At 35.8% G+C, this 20,077-nt stretch overlaps 1 protein-coding gene across 1 annotated transcript; it reads left to right on the forward strand.

Annotated features, from left to right (window-relative positions):
• The first annotated feature begins 7,249 nt into the window (after positions 1–7,249).
• LOC124841618 (protein CELLULOSE SYNTHASE INTERACTIVE 1-like) lies at positions 7,250–18,217 on the forward strand. The gene is made up of 8 exons (XM_088103376.1): positions 7,250–7,395; positions 7,641–7,724; positions 8,672–8,745; positions 9,024–12,081; positions 12,728–15,272; positions 16,099–16,553; positions 17,271–17,387; positions 17,590–18,217. Exons 2-8 carry the CDS (start codon positions 7,674–7,676, stop codon positions 17,728–17,730), a joined length of 6,441 nt encoding a protein of 2,146 aa, XP_087959502.1. The 5' UTR covers positions 7,250–7,395; positions 7,641–7,673; the 3' UTR covers positions 17,731–18,217.
• The last annotated feature ends 1,860 nt before the right edge of the window (positions 18,218–20,077 follow it).

A 20,077-nucleotide genomic window follows, 5' to 3' on the forward strand; every position in this document is an offset into this window, starting at 1 on the left:
TTTCTGGTTATTATTTAGGTGTTGAAATTTATATATTAATAAGTGTTATATTATAATGATATTTTTTAGTAATATAAACATGTTTTTTTCAATCCAGCTGATACGTTCAGGATGTTTACAAAAAGCTAGTATCCAAACACTTTTTGTTTTCATGGATGCTAAATATAGTAGGTTATGGTCAAGATGAAATTAGGTTTGAAACTTTAATTAATTTCTAAATATTTTAAATTACAAATTGATCTCCAGATATTTTATATTAATTAATGATAAGGTGATTTTTATTTAATTTTTGTTATTTGCAATTTAATAGGAAAATTAGGATCTAATGTAGTTGAGTTGTCTTAACTTGTTTGACTTAATCTGACATTTAAACATAGTTGATCATGTCTTACCATCAATTAGTATGATTGAACTTAGTTCGACATCGACTTGACATAGATTTGACTCAACTCGTCCTAATGTCAACCTAACTCAACCTGACTCAATATAAGTCCAATTTGTCTCGATCAAATTGGAGTTTGACTCGGTCAACTAAAAATGAGCTCGATTCAACTTTTGAAGTGAACCAAATCGACTCAATTTAATATGGGTCTATATAGACTCAACCCAACATCAACTTCACTAGACTTGATCTGACCTAACCATACATTAGTTGGTCTAACATGGACATAACTTTACTTGATTCGATGTGGGACTTGACTAGGCTTAAGGTGAGCTCGACTTGACTCGATTGTAGGTGGGTTCGACTTAACTCAGGTACAGGTGAGCTTGACCCAACTTAGCATGAAGTGGACCTACTCAACTTGGTCTGAAGTGGACTTGATTCAACTTAGCTTGAGGAGGACCCTACCCAACTCGATTAAAGGTGGGTCTGGCTTAATCTGGCCTGACGGTCGACCAATTCAACTTTGGTTAAGGTGGGTTAATATGACTCAGTTATAGGTGGGTTCGACCTATCTCAACCCAATGTGTGTTCAACCTATCCCGACCCAATTGGGTCTGATCCGACTCGGTTCAGGGTAGGCCCAAATCAACTCAACCCACATTGGGCCTAACCTAACTTAGGATGAAGTCAACCTGAATTAACTCGTGTTAAGGTGGGCTTGACTCAACTTGACTTGAGGTGGGTTTGACTTAACATGGGCTTGACTCTACATAACTTAATGATGTGGGCTTGTCACAACTTTATCAGATGTCAGTATCACCCGACTTGCCTAAACTCAAGGTGTGTTTGACTTGACTTTGCTTAAGGTGTGCTCGACTCAATTGATCCAAGGGTGGGACCAAACTCTCAATTAGCCCAATGTAAGCCTGAATCTTTAGCTAAATGTAAGCTTGACTCAACTTCAACCTGAGGTGGGCTTGACTCTACTTGGTCTGGTGTGAAACCAACTCGACTGAGCTCGACATGGATCGAACTTGACTTGAATTGATTAGGCTCAACTGGACCCTACTCAACTCGATCTAGGTATGTTCCACTTGCCTCAACCTATGGTGTGCCCAACTCGACTTGACCTATGTGGATCCAACTCGACTCGTACTTTTGTGGATCAATTCAACTTGGTCAAACATTGGCTTGACTTGATTCATTCTAAGTTGAGCTTGATTCCACTAAGCGCAATGTGAATCCTATCCATCTTGGCTTGACTTAGACGATGTTATATATAAGCCTAACTCGAACGACTTACTTGACTTGAGCTTGTGCTAACCCTATCTATCTTAACTTGAATCTAACTCATATATACTTAGGTTAATCCTAACCCATAGGACTTTTATTGTTATTTTGGTTTTGTGAATTTTTATTATATGAACATGTGTCTTTTTGACCTTTATGTAGGTCAAGGCCAAATCTTGTAGACTAAATCAAATTTACATATTTAATGGGTGGTGTAATGTTTAGTGTATGTGAATACTATTTTTTTTTCCTCTCTTAGTACCTTGTTTTGATGCTTTATTTTTTATAAAAAAGATTACTAACATTTAATTTGAGGTATAATGCTAATTTTTAAACTTCTTACCACTAAGCTATTTTTTTAATATGTAGTTAGAAAGTTATTGGATTTTTACCAACATTTTTTTTATTGTTTCTAAATTTCTAGTTTGATCCTAAAAAAATAGGATAAGAAAAGACTTTAAACCTACTAAACTAACATTGGCCTTGACTTGACGTGTATGTATTTGATTTAATTCATGCCAACATAATTGAACAACTAATTGATGCTTTTCAAGATTATTGAATTAATTTGTTGATGATTTTTTCATTACAAATTTTCCAAAGTCATTAAGTTGAAAACTAATTTTGCTTGTGGTATTCTGAGTGTTGTCTTAATGACTTTTGATGGCAAGATAGAAAAAGTTGTGTATTTGGTTAAAGTACATGTAAATGCAAATTATGATCTTTTATCGAATGAAATTGTTACGTACAAAATAGAAATTGAGTTATATTTGATTGTGATACTGTGATGGTTGTTGTCTGAATGAATTTACAGGATAAGATAAACAAAGTTGTGTATTTGATTGAAATACTTGAAAATGCAAATTATCATCTTTTGCCGTATGAATTTCTACATACAAAATAGAAAAAAGAAGAGAAATTATCTCCCATCAAATATGGAAATTATCTCCTAGTTAACATTATTTTGGCAGTAGGCAAATTAATAAAATTAATAAAATGTTATAAACGAATTTAGAATTAGACAAAAACACTCGTTAAATAAAAGAAAATTATGGTACCCTCTCCTCACCATAACAAATATTTGTATTGTTAATTCATTTCTTAATGAGATCCTTAACAATCATTATTTTTGTAATTATCAACCAAGTTCATTTAAGTACCAAGATATTGCCTGATTATGTTTTTTAAAATTAAACAAAAATGGTACAAGTCATAGTGAAGATTTTCCATATCGTTATTTGAATTACTTTTCAATTTTTGATTGTGTGATAAACAAATCTAAATTATGTTATTCTAGTTAATTAAGAAGAAGATGACAAAGAGGAATAAGAACAACTGCATATTAATTCATTGCTATTTTTTTAATGTAGAAGGACACTGCACATGGCTAAGGAAGATGTTTTCAATATAAAATGGAAACTGTGGTTGTATTTTGAATCATTTTGTCACTGAACAACCCTCAAATGTTTAGTTTCTTATTATTTTGTGATCTCCAAATGAGTCCACTATCTCAATCACTGGTACTTTGTGGTGACATTTCAACTTCTGAGATTAATAATATACTATTATTTAATTCAGGGAATGTTAACAGCAAATGCTTAAGGGTCTCAACTAGTATTAACATCATATAATAACCTCTTTACTTGTTATTTTCCAACTTCAACAAATAGTCATAATAAAGTTTTCAATATGTTGAAGTTTAATCTATTTTACTGTCTATCTTTTGTGGCTAATAACGACAGTTTTATGTTCTCTTAAAATGTTATCATTCACATATTTTACTAAATAATATGGGTAAATTTGTTTTCAAAATTATGGATATTAGTTTTTTTTTTTTTTTTTTAAATTACATCTAAGACAAGTCGTGTCAAATAGATATGATTTCATTGCAAATAACTCATCGTCATATTAGATGATTTTTTTTTATATGTAAAAGTGAAATAGCTTACTAATTACACGACTTTTGTATTAATTATGAAGTCTTGAAGGTCAATAACGACTTCAATTTTAATTAATTATAGTTAACCAAGACCAAGACCGTGCAAGACTTGTACAATTTCAAAAATGTGTTTAATCTAAAGTTGTACATGCATAATGTGACTTTTACAAAATATTGAAACACTAAAGTTATGTAGGGTGCTAACCACTTCATTATATTTTTAATTTTTCAGGAATTGTGTTTATATACAAAGACTTGAGTTTGACAAGTCCCCGTTTCAATATTAACTAAAAACACATTTGACGTGTAAACAAATTAATATAATAAGATTAAAATAATTATATCATTTATTTGCGTTAAAAATTCATAAACTAAAAATATATTTAATCTAATTAAATATATAATGAAGTCGTCACGATCCTACATGTGTTTCTTTACTGTGAAGAAGTCCTCTCATGTTTCTACAACAAGTTAAATACATATATTTTGAAGTCATATAAGTTTTGCATGACTTTAATTAATTGTAAGTAATTAAAATTATTTTTTTATAATAAAATTAAGTTTAGTTGACACGACTTGTAATGTAACTTTTATTATTTTAAAAATTATATTTCTTTGAAAACGAATTGACTCAATAGTGGTAAAAATAAAAGCATTGTCCCACTAACATCCCAAAAATAGCATAAAACTATATATATATATATATGTCATCATTTAACAATATAATAGACCGTTGTTGTATTAATAAAGTTAAACTTACAGTTATTACAAAATAACCATAAAATTTAAAAATTTACATAAGCTTCCTATACTACTATCAAAATGGATGCATATAACCGAACGGTTATATTTACAAAACAAAATAATGACCGAACGGTATAACCAAAACTATCTACACTAATATAATCGAACGGTCATGACCTATTCAGCAGGAGTCTCACCGTCCAGCTCTTGTTCCAAAGTAAACTCTTCCCCTTCTACTCACATCCAAAAAGGATGATCATCGCAATGGAAAACCGAACGGTAACATGGACAAAACAGGAAATAAGGGTAAGCTACTACAATTTAATTGGCATGCATACGTAGTATTCATTCAATTACAAACAATACAAAGCCGAATACTATAACATACCAAAATCAATGCAAGTAGACATATACAAATTTAACCCTATAATACATGCATAAACCGAACACCTGACTTGACCGTCCGGATTATATGAATATGTAGCTTGAGGTCGTTCATGCACTCGGGTTGTGTAGTAACTGGAAAACCATTAGCTGTCACCCGAGGTTAGTCCGTTATAACTTACCCAAGAACCTATGGGCTAGGACCTCCTGCCATTCTCACACAATGCATTACCCATCTCTACTTGAGAATTGGTAATCATTAGAATATCAGGATGAACTCCGTGGATTTCACTATCCATATTCATACTATAACACCACTTCAATACCCTCTCACTGAGACATTCCTCCTTGGAATTCTCTTCCACATTACCTGAAACACATACCTTAGTTGAATATCAACATAATTTTCATACTCAATTGATCAATACAACCATTTAAATAAATCAAAATCAACTAGTGAAAACTTAACATTTAAAGACCAGATAATTCATTCATAAAGAAAACCAAACGTCACCAACACAAACTCTTAGTACGACTGAACGAAAATATAAACTTAACCAATGAACAAGAACTGACGGGAAAACACTCCCCACATGTGAACATGACCGAACGGTCATTTAAAGAGTAAGACCCAAACAAGAGTCGAACAATATTGGCTTAAACCGAACACTATTGGCTTAGGCCGAACACTAATAACTTAGGCCGAACACTATTAACTTAGTACAAATAAGATATTGAGCCCTAGTATAAGAACGAGCGCTCATAAGAGACCACACAAACCAATAATACCAATCGCTAACACTATCATAAATGCTATTACAAAATTGAGCACTATATAGAACGAGCATTGGTCCAAGACCGAACACTTACCAAAAATGAGCTCTAGTACAAGACCGAGCACTACCAAGACAGTACATGACCGAGCGGTCAATGACAGTTAAAACCTGTGATAGACCGAACACTATATTCACCTGAATATCAATACAAAATCGATCGGTCATTAACTAAGGATCCACAAAAGTAGAACTCAGTTAAGACCGAGCACCAATACCTACCGAGTACTACCAAAAATGAGTGCTAACACATAGTACTATTAATAACGAACGCTAAACCTATTACGACTAATAACAAACGATAATACCCATCCTGAGACTGTCAATAATAAACCGAGCGACACTTAACCAGATTATCACTACGAAACCGAATACCGTTTAAACCGGATTACAAGACTAGACCGATCGCTCGATTTTCTACAAAACTTACAAAACCTCTCAACCACCTCACAGGTTTCGTCCAAACACATAATATTGCATACAATTCCATCAAACATACAATTATTCATACATGCACACATTTAAATAGAGATTCCAACCACAACCACAAAAAAACATAATTAAATTACTAGCTTTCCTTACCTCGTAACAGAAGAAACGCTCACAACACAAAATTTCTTTGCCCAACACCAAACCCTCAAAAGCTAAGATTCACTGTTTTGAAGAAAACGGACCACCCACAAGATCAGAAACATGATCAGAGATGACGACGAAGAAGAAGATAAACACATGCAAACAAAAACTTGGTTTGCATGTGCCCAAGACTAAACTTTCTTAGAAGTAGAAAAGCCTACCAGTTAAAAGCACCACTTGACCGATTGAAAAGAGAACCTTTGCCACCAGCAAACCTCAAACACCCTCTGATGAATGATCAGATGAAGGAAAACGTGAAATCAGTGGAGGAAAGTATGGTATTTTTAGAGAGAAGTTAGAGAGAAGAAAAAGAAAATGAGTTCAGAAAGTTTGGAGGAGAAGATTGCATGCAGAAAGTGAGACCAAATTTCAAAATTTCAGATTATATACTCTCTCTACAAACCGATCGGCCCACTCTCCTATAGTCACTTGTCTTCCACTTTCTGAGTTTCATTTCCCTCTTGCAGACATATGCTTTTCACTAAAGTGAGGAATTTAATGGTTCTGACGGTGTTAATGTTCATAAAATCACAAATATAATTGGAATGGTAAAGATTACATATAACCAATATTGAAAAGCAAGGAAGAAGATACTTGAAAATAGAGACAACTCTTTAATGTTTTAATTGTCTTGTCTTTTTGGTTGGTTTTATAATTCATACGTTCAACTCAATCTCACTTTTATCATGATGAATTAAATTCCAATACTAAAATAAAAGTAAATGCATATAAAGAATTATAATTAAGTGGAGTTTTATTAAAAAAATCATAATAGTTAGACCAATCCTTTCAATCAATCAAATTAGAAATCAATATGATAATTGGTTGGTCGTTAAAATAAATCAGAATATTGTCTGAACCAGTAAGAACTGGTAGAATTGACTCAAATTGGTATATTAAATTTGTTCAAAACGGTGATTTTTAAATATATTATAATTATTCGTAAAAATAGGAAAAAAAAAATAGGATAAAATTATATGCGATGAAACCCCTGGCCTCAAAATTTTGACTGCGACGTCTAGGTGAGTCAGCTTTGAGGTGGAGCTGAAGTTGCCACTGTCGGTGCTCCGGTGACGACGGCGAGATCGTGAAAAACACCTTACAGACACTTCCTAACAAAAAGTTGAAAACGTAAGACACAATCAAACAGAGGCAGAAAGTGAAAATTAATAAAATAAAAGAAAAAGGTGCAACCAACTACATTTGTTCCTCATCTTCCTTCTCTCGTCTTCTTATCCTCTACCCAACCCAACCCATACCATCTTCTTCTTCATCATCATCATAATCTTCTTCTTCTTCTTCTTCTTCTATTGTACTCACTCCTTCTCATTCCCTCCGATTCCCACTACCATTCTTCACTTCCTCTCATGTCTTTACCACTTCCTATTTTGGATCTCAATCAGTCAGTTCACTGATGCTTTCACTCTTCCAGATCTGAACTCCTTCGACTCAACCACAAGCCACCATGGCCACTACACTTGCTTGGAGACACGCTGGCAACAATGCAAATGATCTGGTACCTTCTTCTTTACAACAGTTTGATCTTTTTTTCTCTTGTGCCAGAATGAGTGAGAAGTGTTTTGCCGTGGTCAGTCTTTGCATGGCGGGAAGTTTATTTATGGATCTTGTTCGTTCCCGTTTGGGTTCATTATGCTTGCTGTCCATTGCTTTGCTCAGTCAATGTTTTGCAGTTTTGTGCTAGACGTTTCGCGATTCTGGGACGTGTCATTGGGGATCATTCATTCATGGATGTTTAAAGGAACTGTGTGATTTCATTGTGCAGATGTGGAGGGTTTACTTTTCTTTTTGTTGATGCGTGATGCGTATGTTAATTGATAACTAGAATACAGTCTCTGACGGTTCTTCACAGTGTGTCCGGTTTCATGGATATTATGAATTTGGTGAGGGATGATTTTTGTAGTATGATTAACTATGCAAATGCAATAGATCTTCTGGGATGCAGGGCAAAAGTAGAAAATGGAAAGAAGTGAATGGCGGTTGTAAAATGGTTTGTGTCTGTTCGCGTATTTTACTTGTCTGTTCAGGGGTTTGTTTAGATGCATGGCTCTTTGCTGATGTTTTATATTGCCGAAGAACTATTTTCACTTCCTCAGGTCTCCACCGGGTTAGCTCAATAAGATGCAATCCTAAAAGATAATAAATGAATAATCTGTAGTGAAAAGAAAACAACAATTCTTTTTGAGGAATGTAATCAAACTGAATTGGTTCATATCTCTTCCATTAGAGCTTGATTTCCCGTTACATCTCTTTCTTTTATATTGAATTACTTAGTTATCCATCCGTTACTGGCTTTATGCCTGGGAAAAAGAGAAAGAAACAACAAATCTCACAGGCTGATTCTTTTTATGCGATTCCTTTTTCTGTGTTTATTTTTGTTACAACCCATCTCTTATTTGATGTTTTCAGAGATATGAAACAAACCTTAACATCTTTTGATTGCAGGAAAGAAATGGTGATAGGAATACTCAAGATTCAGAGCCCGCAACTCCACATTCTGTTCTGAAGATGGGATTTAGGTCGGTTTGTCACACAGGAATACTTAAGAACCTATTAAAATTATTGATTAATTGTTTACAAAGCTGCTACAATCAATGATTGTAACACCTTTTTTTAATACATTTGTTTGTTAGTCTCTATTCTGCTCGCAGCTAAGTAAGCTAACAGTCTAACCTATGGGACTGAACTAAGAACCGTGTGAATTGGTCACTTTGTTTATGAACTATGTGATAGGGACATTCAAATAGGAGCTCACTAAATTTTGGCTTCTTACATGTTTAACTGGTTGCTATTGCAGAGAGCGTAACAGCAGCATGGAGGATCCAGATGGAACATTAGCTAGTGTTGCCCAATGCATTGAGCAGTTGCGTCAGAGCTCTTATTCTGTGCAGGAGAAAGAGTATTCCTTAAGACAGCTATTGGAGCTTATAGATATGCGGGAAAATGCTTTTAGTGCTGTTGGATCTCACTCTCAGGCAGTTCCAGTACTTGTTTCCCTTCTCAGGTCTGGTTCATTGAATGTAAAGATACAGGCAGCAACTGTCTTGGGCTCCCTTTGTAAAGAAAATGAACTAAAGGTGAAGGTCTTGCTTGGAGGATGCATTCCTCCATTGCTTAGTCTATTAAAGTCCAGTTCTACCGAAGGACAAATTGCTGCTGCAAAGACTATTTATGCTGTTTCTCAAGGTGGTGTAAAGGATCATGTTGGTTCAAAAATATTTTCAACTGAAGGAGTTGTACCAGTGCTCTGGGAGCAGCTTAAAACTGGTCTAAAGGCAGGAAATGTAGTTGAAGGTTTATTGACTGGTGCATTGAAAAATCTCTCCAGCAACACTGAGGGATTCTGGAATGCAACTATACGAGCTGGAGGAGTGGACATATTAGTGAAGTTACTGGCAAAAGGACAGCCCAGCAGTTTAGCAAATGTGTGCAATTTACTTGCTTCTGTAATGATGGAGGATGCATCTGTTTGTTCAAAGGTGTTGACAGCGGAGGTGACAAAACAACTTCTGAAACTATTAGGCCCTGGTAATGATGACTCTGTTAGAGCTGAAGCAGCTGGTGCTCTTAAATCTCTTTCTGCTCAGTGCAAAGAAGCAAGGCGAGAGATAGCCAATGCTAATGGTATTCCTTCTCTGATCAATGCTACCATAGCTCCTTCCAAAGAATTCATGCAGGGTGAGTGTGCTCAAGCATTACAAGAGAATGCTATGAGTGCTCTAGCAAACATCTCTGGTGGTTTGTCTTATGTCATATCTAGCCTTGGTCAAAGTCTTGAATCATGCACCTCACCTACCCAAATTGCTGACACATTAGGAGCTTTGGCATCAGCTCTCATGATTTATGATACCAAGGCCGAATCAACCAGAGCATCAGATCCTTTGGTTGTCGAGCAGACATTACTCAAACAATTTGAACCTCGCTTGCCCTTCCTTGTGAAGGAACGGACCATTGAAGCACTTGCCAGTTTGTATGGAAATTCCGTACTTTCAAATAAACTTGCAAATGCGGATGCAAAACATCTGCTAGTTGGTTTGATAACAATGGCTGCAAATGAAGTGCAAGACGAGCTTATAAAAGCTCTGTTGACAGTGTGCAAAAGTGAAGGCAGTCTATGGCGTGCACTTCAGGGCCGTGAAGGAGTTCAGCTATTGATATCTCTTTTGGGGCTTTCATCAGAACAGCAACAAGAGTGCGCAGTTGCCCTGCTTTGCCTTCTATCATTTGAAAATGATGAAAGTAAATGGGCGATTACTGCAGCTGGTGGCATACCTCCACTCGTTCAAATTTTGGAGACAGGATCAGCTAAAGCAAAGGAAGATTCAGCAACAATCCTTAAGAACCTGTGCAATCATAGCGAAGATATACGCGCTTGTGTTGAAAGTGCCGATGCTGTTCCTGCATTATTGTGGCTATTGAAAAATGGAAGCCCAAATGGGAAGGATATTGCTGCAAAAACTTTAAATCATTTAATTCATAAATCGGATACTACAACCATTAGTCAGCTTACAGCTTTATTGACTAGTGATCTTCCTGATTCTAAGGTTTATGTTTTGGACGCTTTAAGAAGTATGCTTTCTGTTGCTCCCCTTAGTGACATTTTACGTGAAGGTAGTGCTGCCAGCGATGCATTTGATACTATGATAATATTATTGGGCTCTGCCAAAGAAGAAACTCAGGCAAAGTCTGCATCGGCTCTGGCAGGAGTTTTTGAAACAAGGAAAGATGTGCGTGAAAGTAGCATTGCCGTCAAAACTCTTTTGTCAGCCAAGAAATTGCTCAATGCTGAATCTGAAAGTATCCTGATTGAGTCCTCCCACTGCCTGGCTGCAATATTTCTTTCCATCAAAGAGAACAGGGATGTAGCTACTATCGCCAGAGACACATTATCCCCTCTAGTTTCACTAGCAAATTCTTCAGTTTTGGAAGTTGCAGAGATGGCCACATGTGCTCTGGCAAACCTTATTTTGGATGGTGAAGTTGCAGAGAAAGCTATTGCAGAAGAAGTTATCTTACCTGCCACTAGAATATTATGTGAAGGCACAATTTCGGGAAAAACTCATGCTGCAGCAGCAATTGCTCGCCTCTTACATTCTCGGGCTGTAGATTATGCTGTAACTGATTGTGTGAATCGTGCTGGAACTGTTCTTGCATTAGTTTCTTTCTTAGATTCTGCTGTCAATGGATCTGTTGCTACATCGGAGGCTCTAGAAGCACTTGCCATACTGTCCAGGTCGGTAGAGACCAGAGAAAATATTAAATCTGCTTGTGCTGTTTTGGCTGAATTCCCTAAAAGCATAAGCCCAATAGTCTTGTGTATTGTTGATTCGGAGCCAATGTTGCAGGATAAAACTATTGAGATTTTATCTCGATTATGTAAGGATCAGCCTGTTGTTTTAGGAGAGACTATTGTGTCAGCACCTGGATGTATATCTTCAATAGCTAAGAGGATAATTAGTTCCACAAATGTAAAGGTCAAAATTGGGGGAGCAGCGCTCCTTATTTGTACTTCTAAAGCAAATCATCAGAGACTGGTGGAAGATCTGAGTTCATCGAATTTGTGTTTTGATCTTATTCGATCTCTTGTTGATATTCTTGTTTCTGCAGTGCCTTCTTCGGGTTACCTGGATGGTGACAACCAGGAGCTCATTAGCATATGCAGGCACATAACAGAAGAGGCCAACAGTTCTGAATCCAACACTAGCACTAGCTTTATCTGTGGTGTTGACTTGGCGCTATGGCTACTGTCTATTCTTGCTTGTAATGATGAAAAAAATAAAATTGCAATAATGGAGGCTGGAGCAATTGATGTTCTCATCGACAGAATCTCGAATTGTTTCTCGCAATATTCTCAGGTATTTAAGTAGCTTTTCTGTCAATCCAAAGAAATGGATAGTTCATCTGATTCTGATCATAGGTAGGTAGTACTTGAAATAGAAAATCATGCTTTAACTCTCTGCTGCTCCCACCCCAAAGTTTTTTCCAGAAGCAAATTAAAATCCTATAGTTCATGCAAAGTTTCAAAGTCTCCCACATTATCCCCTTGATAGAAACATTACCTGTGATAATTTTCTAGATTTTCAGTTGTATGAAATTGTACATAATGGTTGGAGAGGCACTGAGATCTTTATAGAATGAAAAACTGTTCAAGACAAAGTGAATTTTGAATGAAAAGTAGAAAACAAAGTGTTCGGATAGTGTATGTACTTTATTTGGCAAATCAGTGTCAAGAAAAATTATCACAGTTTTAACTTAATCGTTATCCACTACAGTGTTATGTTTCTTCTAGTATTTCACGGCTAGGGAGACGGGAGAAGGGGAGATAAGGAGGTTAATGTTTTTAAACTTGAATTACACCAAAATTTCATGTATTAAACTGTAATTTTCTGTAGTAAATGTTTACCTTGTACTTCAAGGCGTCCTTTCCTGTAAAACTTGAACAATGTTATGAGACTTATTTCTGTATATAAACCTGGTTAGCTCAATATGGTGAACATGCAGATTGACTACAAAGAAGATAGCGTCATGTGGATTCATGCTTTGTTGTTGGCGATATTGTTTCAAAATAGAGATATCATACGGGCACATCCAACTATGAAATCTGTACCAGCACTTACCAGTTTAATGAAATCAGAGCCATCAGCAAACAAATATTTTGCTGCACAATCTATAGCTAGCCTTGTCTGTAATGGTAGCAGGGGAACACTCCTGTCTGTGGCAAATTCTGGGGCAGCAGGTGGACTTATCTCTTTGCTTGGCTGTGCTGATACTGATATACAGGATCTTCTGGAATTGTCAGAGGAATTTTCTTTGGTGCGTTATCCTGATCAAGTGGCTCTTGAGAGGTTGTTTCGAGTTGAAGATATAAGAGTTGGAGCCACTTCTCGGAAGGCTATACCAGCCTTAGTTGATCTGCTCAAACCAATTCCAGATCGTCCAGGGGCACCCTTTTTGGCACTTGTACTTTTGACTCAGCTCGGTAAAGATTGCCCTTCAAATATGAGTGTAATGGTGGAGTCTGGGGCCTTAGAAGCACTTACGAAGTATCTTTCACTCAGTCCGCAAGATGCAACTGAAGAAGCTGCTACAGATCTGCTAGGAATTCTGTTTAGCAGTGCTGAAATAAGAAGACACGAATCAGCATTTGGCGCTGTTGCTCAACTTATAGCTGTGCTACGGTTAGGAGGAAGAGGTGCAAGGTATAGTGCTGCAAAAGCCTTGGAAAGTTTGTTTTCTGCTGATCACATCAGAAATGCAGAGATTGCTCGGCAGGCTGTTCAACCATTGGTGGAGATTCTCAGTACTGGTTCAGAAAAGGAGCAGCATGCTGCCATTGCTGCATTGGTGGGGTTACTGAGTGAAAATCCATCAAGAGCTCTTGCTGTTGCAGATGTTGAGAAGAATGCAGTGGAAGTTCTTTGTAGGATCCTTTCATCAAGTTGTTCAATGGATCTGAAAGGGGATGCTGCTGAATTATGTTGTGCTCTTTTTGGAAATACAAGGATTCGCTCCACAGCAGCTGCTGCAAGTTGTGTTGAACCTCTTGTCTCTCTCCTTGTATCTGAGTTCAGTCCAGCTCAGCTTTCAGTTGTCAGGGCACTGGATAGGCTTGTTGATGATGAGCAACTGGCGGAATTAGTTGCTGCACATGGTGCAGTTGTTCCTCTTGTTGGCCTACTGTCGGGTACAAATTATATACTACATGAGGCCATTTCCAGAGCTCTAGTCAAGTTGGGAAAAGACAGGCCTGCTTGTAAAATGGAGATGGTTAAAGCTGGAGTTATTGAAAGCGTACTTGACATCTTACATGAAGCACCCGATTATCTATGTGCAGCTTTTGCAGAATTGTTGCGTATATTGACTAATAATGCTAGTATAGCTAAAGGACCATCTGCTGGTAAAGTGGTTGAACCATTGTTTTTGTTACTGACAAGGCAGGAATTTGGGCCTGATGGACAGCACAGTGCATTGCAGGTTTTGGTTAATATCTTAGAACATCCAAAGTGTCGTGCTGACCATTCATTAACTTCTCGCCAAGTTATTGAACCACTTATCCCTTTGCTCGATTCTTCAATTTCAGCAGTGCAACAGTTGGCTGCTGAGCTTCTTTCACATCTACTTCTCGAAGAACGCCTTCAGAAGGATCCTGTGACACAGCAAGCAATTGGCCCTCTCATTCGAGTTCTTGGTTCTGGTATACACATACTGCAGCAGAGAGCTGTAAAAGCCCTTGTTAGTATTGCACTAACATGGCCAAACGAAATTGCTAAAGAGGGTGGTGTCATTGAAATTTCCAAAGTGATATTGCAAGCTGATCCTTCCCTTCCTCACGCTTTATGGGAGTCTGCTGCCTCCGTTTTGTCTAGTATTCTGCAGTTTAGCTCTGAATTCTACTTGGAAGTGCCTATTGCTGTATTGGTAAGGTTGCTTCGATCTGGCTCAGAGAGCACGGTTGTTGGTGCTTTAAATGCTCTTTTGGTGCTAGAAAACGATGATGGAACTAGTGCAGAAGCTATGTCGGAAAGTGGAGCTATAGAGGCTCTCTTGGAGCTCCTGCGATCTCATCAGTGTGAGGAAACTGCCGCAAGACTTTTAGAAGTATTGCTGAACAATGTAAAGATTCGAGAAACAAAAGTAACAAAATCAGCTATCGTACCACTATCGCAGTACCTTTTGGACCCACAAACTCAAGCACAGCAGGCAAGGTTATTGGCAACTTTGGCTCTCGGGGATCTGTTTCAGAATGAGGGCCTTGCTCGAACAAGTGATGCAGTTTCAGCTTGTCGTGCTTTAGTAAACGTGCTTGAAGACCAACCAACAGAAGAAATGAAAGTTGTAGCCATATGTGCTTTGCAGAATCTTGTGATGTATAGTCGATCAAATAGAAGAGCAGTTGCAGAGGCTGGTGGTGTTCAGGTTGTACTGGATCTGATAGGTTCAAGTAATCCAGAAACATCAGTTCAGGCTGCGATGTTTGTTAAACTTTTATTCTCAAATAATACTATTCAAGAGTATGCTTCCAGTGAAACAGTCAGAGCGATAACTGGTACGATTCTCTTTGCTTATCCTGCAGTTTTTACTGCCTGGCTGTTCTGAGATTATTTTTTTTCTTTCAAAATTCCTGAAAAAAGCTGCATGATAGCATGCCCTCATTTTACTTTCTAGAAGAGGTAGCCTTGGTGCTGGAGTAAATTTGAATAATGAATACTTTAGAAACTGAAAAATAATTATTTTTAAACAATAATAATAAGTTCTTATGCAGGTGATGAGTGTTTGTGTGCAATTCTGGCCATAAATTTATGTTGGTTTAGTTATATTTAAAACATTATATTAAATATTTTGGGAAAGCTAAAGATACACCAAAGGAAACACGACCCTTGTCAAACAAATTGATACAAAAATTGGTGTTTTTTTTACGTTATGATACATTGAACTTGATATATGATTTTTTACTCACTTTCACAAGCCGAGTCATAGCTTGATTTCTAAAAGCTTTTCAATAAAACAAGTGAAGTTCATCAAATAAATTACATGCAAAGAAGTGGACAAATCTTATGAGCAATAGAAGAGCTAATTTTAAATGATCGTGCACCTAAATTTATGGTAGGAAGCATATAAATTAAGGAACCTGTGTCCTTTGAACTTCAACCTATCATTAAATTTGACAACATACTGTAGCTGTGCTCATGTAGTCTTGTAGCAAAACTAGGCACTTTTTTGCTTGATTAAGTATTCAATTAATGTTACTTTAACAATTATAGATTGCAGTTTTTCCACAGAATTGATTGATGAACAATGGTGATTCATTTAAGCAGAAACACATCTCTCCCTCCTCATTTTTTATCTCTAACTAAGGTCTTTTGTTCATATAGCTGCTATTGAAAAAGATTTATGGGCTTCTGGAACTGTGAATGACGAGTATCTGAAAGCCTTAAATTCTCTATTTAGCAACTTCCCAAGACTTAGAGCAACTGAACCATCGACACTTAGCATTCCCCATCTGGTTACAGCCTTAAAGACAGGTTCAGAAGCGTGTCAGGAAGCAGCATTAGATGCACTTTTCCTGCTCAGACAAGCTTGGTCAGCATGCCCAGCTGAAGTTTCTAGAGCTCAGTCAATTGCAGCTGCAGATGCTATTCCACTGCTGCAGTACTTAATACAGTCTGGGCCACCTCGGTTTCAGGAGAAAGCAGAATTTTTGTTGCAGTGTTTGCCGGGGACATTGGTAGTGATCATCAAACGTGGTAACAATATGAAACAATCCGTTGGAAACCCAAGTGTTTACTGCAAGCTTACACTCGGCAACACTCCCCCAAGGCAAACCCAGGTCATTTTTTTATATTTATGATTTCTTATTTTCTTGTTAACTTGGATATTTTGTGTGTTGTTACGGGGGAAGAGAGGGCTATTTTGCTTTGTCTGAGTATGCACCAGGATCCAGTCAGATTGGGTGTAAAAGAAAATTCGGGTTTTGTCCTCCATGCCAGTTATCTACAAATTTAACCCTTGAATCACTTAATATTACCCGCCTTTTCTCACTGCAAATCATACCTAGACCAAAAATACTCAATTAGGATTTACATTTTTAGAGCTGTTTCCTGGAAGAACACCTCTTGATCATCTACCTATTCTGCTGAGGTTTTGCTACGTATTGTATTGGCTGAATAATTTATTCACGTAACCAAAATAATTTTTTGTCACTTTTTGCATGCCCCTTTTTGTCAAAAAAAAGAAAAAATCTTCCCTGTTAGTATAGGTTTTTCTTAATTGATGGTTTTGCAATTTTACTTGTCCCTTGATCTTGGGCATTCTATCTAATGCCACTTTGAAGTTGCAAACTATTTTGACCTTCTTGAGTTTCAAGATGTCATGTAAGAGCTTAAGCTTGTTGAAAATCATAAAGGCAAAGAGCATTGTGGTTTTGGCTGAATGTATATAAAAACTGTTGATTTTTTATTATGACATCATAGTGTATTCTGTATACTCTTTTTCCTGAAAAGTGAATATACTGTATTACTAATATCCTTGATAATTGGTTGATCAGGTGGTTTCAACTGGCCCTAATCCAGAGTGGGATGAGAGCTTTTCATGGACCTTTGAGAGTCCTCCCAAAGGCCAGAAGCTTCATATTTCTTGCAAAAATAAGAGCAAAGTGGGAAAGGTAAATGTAGAAAAACGTCTAGTAAACACAGCAGTGTATTCATCTTCAAATATTTTGTTTCTCGGTCTCATTATTAAATGGATTTTATATTTTTAACATAAACATTTTTAATTAAATACTTTTTATCTGTTTCCTTAACCAGTGTTTTTAAGACTTGTTTGGTTAGTCTTTGTTTAACCCCTCTAATGTGATTTGTTCACAGAGTAAATTCGGGAAAGTAACAATCCAGATTGATCGAGTGGTAATGCTTGGATCAGTGGCCGGAGAGTACGCTTTGTTGCCTCAAAGTAAAAGTGGGCCGCCACGGAATCTAGAAATAGAATTTCAGTGGTCTAACAAGTGATACCATCCAGCTTTCAAATTGCATAGTTAAAACAGACTCTTCTGTCATAATATTCTTTTGTAACTTGGTCTTTCATTCCTAGTATAAAACACTAGGGGCACGAAGATCAGGCCAGGTTCGCTTTTCTTGTATGATTCTTTGAGTGTTGTCAATTTAAAGTTAAATAGCGAGTCTGTTTTATCATCATTTTTTGTATTGGGGCTTGTATTGTAATAAGTCGACTTAGTATAGTTATTTGACAGTAAATTGAATGTAAAATATAAATGACAAAAACTGTTGTACTTGGAGTGTGGATCTGCTTCTTACTCATCCGTAAGGAGTCTCTTCAATCTCTGGAGGAATCTAGTAGAAGAGAGAAAAACTTATGGTGTGTGTAGAATCCTCATACACATGGGTGTCACGTACCTCATCAGTGTTTCTTTTTGTTTTTGGAGTCTCTAGCACTGAAGTGGAATTTTACACGTAATGGAGCTTGTGCTTACCTTCACATTTTGTGACTGTTTCATGTTTTAGTTTTACTTTTTGTTTTATACGTGTACATGTAAGCATGTTCAGTTTTCTGAGGTAAAAAAATAGTTAATTTTGAGTATACAATTATTCATGGATGATTTTGTTTTTGATTGTGCGCTCAACATCTATTTTTCCAACATGTATTTGTATAGTATTTAAAAAAAGATGAGATTTGCTTCTAAATTTTGATAATTTCTATGATTGACATGGACTCTTTAACAAGAAGTTCCAACATTATTAGATATAGTTTGAAAATATCACATATTCTTCTCGGTAGGTAGCCATGTTGTAGTTTCTAAGAAAAGCATGAAATGTGACAAATTGAGAAGTTCATTATGGTGGTAGCATGGCAAGGAAAAGCCTATTTAAGTGAGGCCATATATATGTGATGTGGACCAATGGCAAATCCATGAACATTGCATTGTTGTTCTCTCACCTAATTCTGTTTAATATTGCGTGCCAGCTGAAGTTTACGTCTATTTTATTATGTTTCTTCAATAACAAAATGATTCATTCGACAACTGGTTCACAAGACTTAGGAGAAAAGAAATCCATTGAACCAACTCGAATTCCTTGCGCAGTACGATGACGACTTGAGATTGATCGAGGTCACACTTTCACATGAATACATTGTGATGTTGACTTGTTATTCCATTTTTTTCACCCAAGGTATAAGTCTACACTATTATTATTCTCAACACCAAAGAAATTTTTACATACATTTCACATTCATTGTTTTACCTTTCAATCTTTATTTTTTACAAATACAAAAAAGTTTTCTTTTTTTAATAATCAAAATATTCCTAAAAGTGGATTGTCAACGTGAACAAAACATCTTAAGTTTATTTCACTCTATGATGTCCATATGTTATTATATCACAAATATTATTAAATACAATTATCTGTTCTAAAGGGTAAAGATATCATATTTACTAAAAATATATTTATTCTCGTCGAAATCTTGAGTGTGAATTTGTATAAGGTGATAAGATATGAATGAATTTAAGAACCTTGATATGTACTTCTTAGAGTTGGAACTTAGGTAAAAGACTCTCCAAGGCAAGTCAATAAAATTTTTTGAGTAAATGAAAATAAGTACGAGTGAGTGTGTATTTTCTGATGAAATACTATGTATATCTACAAAGTTTATAGGTCTTGTGACTCATGCGATAAAACTAATAATATCAAGAGAATATAAAGTAATATTGACAGATATAATGACTTATTGTATATATAATAATTAGTAAAATAATAGCGATAAGATATTAAAAAATATTACGATATAATTAGACTATCGAGATTTGATCACATATATGATTAATATATGAATATTTACACCAAAAAATATATATCAAAATATTTTCTAATTATTTTAGATTAACAAAACTTAATTAAGCTTGTAAACTCATATAACTTAACATATTTATTGTACTCATTGTCTACAATAATAGAGTTACAATATATAATAAATGCAAACTTGGACTCCAAGTTATGTATGTTTGAATAATATTTAAAAATTTGAATGATTTAATAAAAACTCAAATAATTACTAAACGAGTGGATATTAAATATTGAACATGACACTTTAGACCAGACAACAAAGAAAAATTCTTACAAAGGCTGGGAAAAATAAAATGCAATGAAAAGGAAAAACGTATACATTTCAATACTTTTTTCCTAATATACTTGATTTCAAGAAGTATATATATATATATATATATATATATATATATATATATATATATAAAAGACTTAGAATCGTAAACAAAGAGATAAAACAGAAAGATTGATGCAGCCTTTTAGCTGCACCTTCCATCCCCATTTCCTAAAGTGGTTC

The sequence above is a fragment of the Vigna umbellata genome, chromosome 1 (assembly GCF_029865625.1).
Source record: "Vigna umbellata cultivar VRB3 chromosome 1, Vumbellata_1.0, whole genome shotgun sequence".
Lineage (NCBI taxonomy): Eukaryota > Viridiplantae > Streptophyta > Magnoliopsida > Fabales > Fabaceae > Vigna > Vigna umbellata.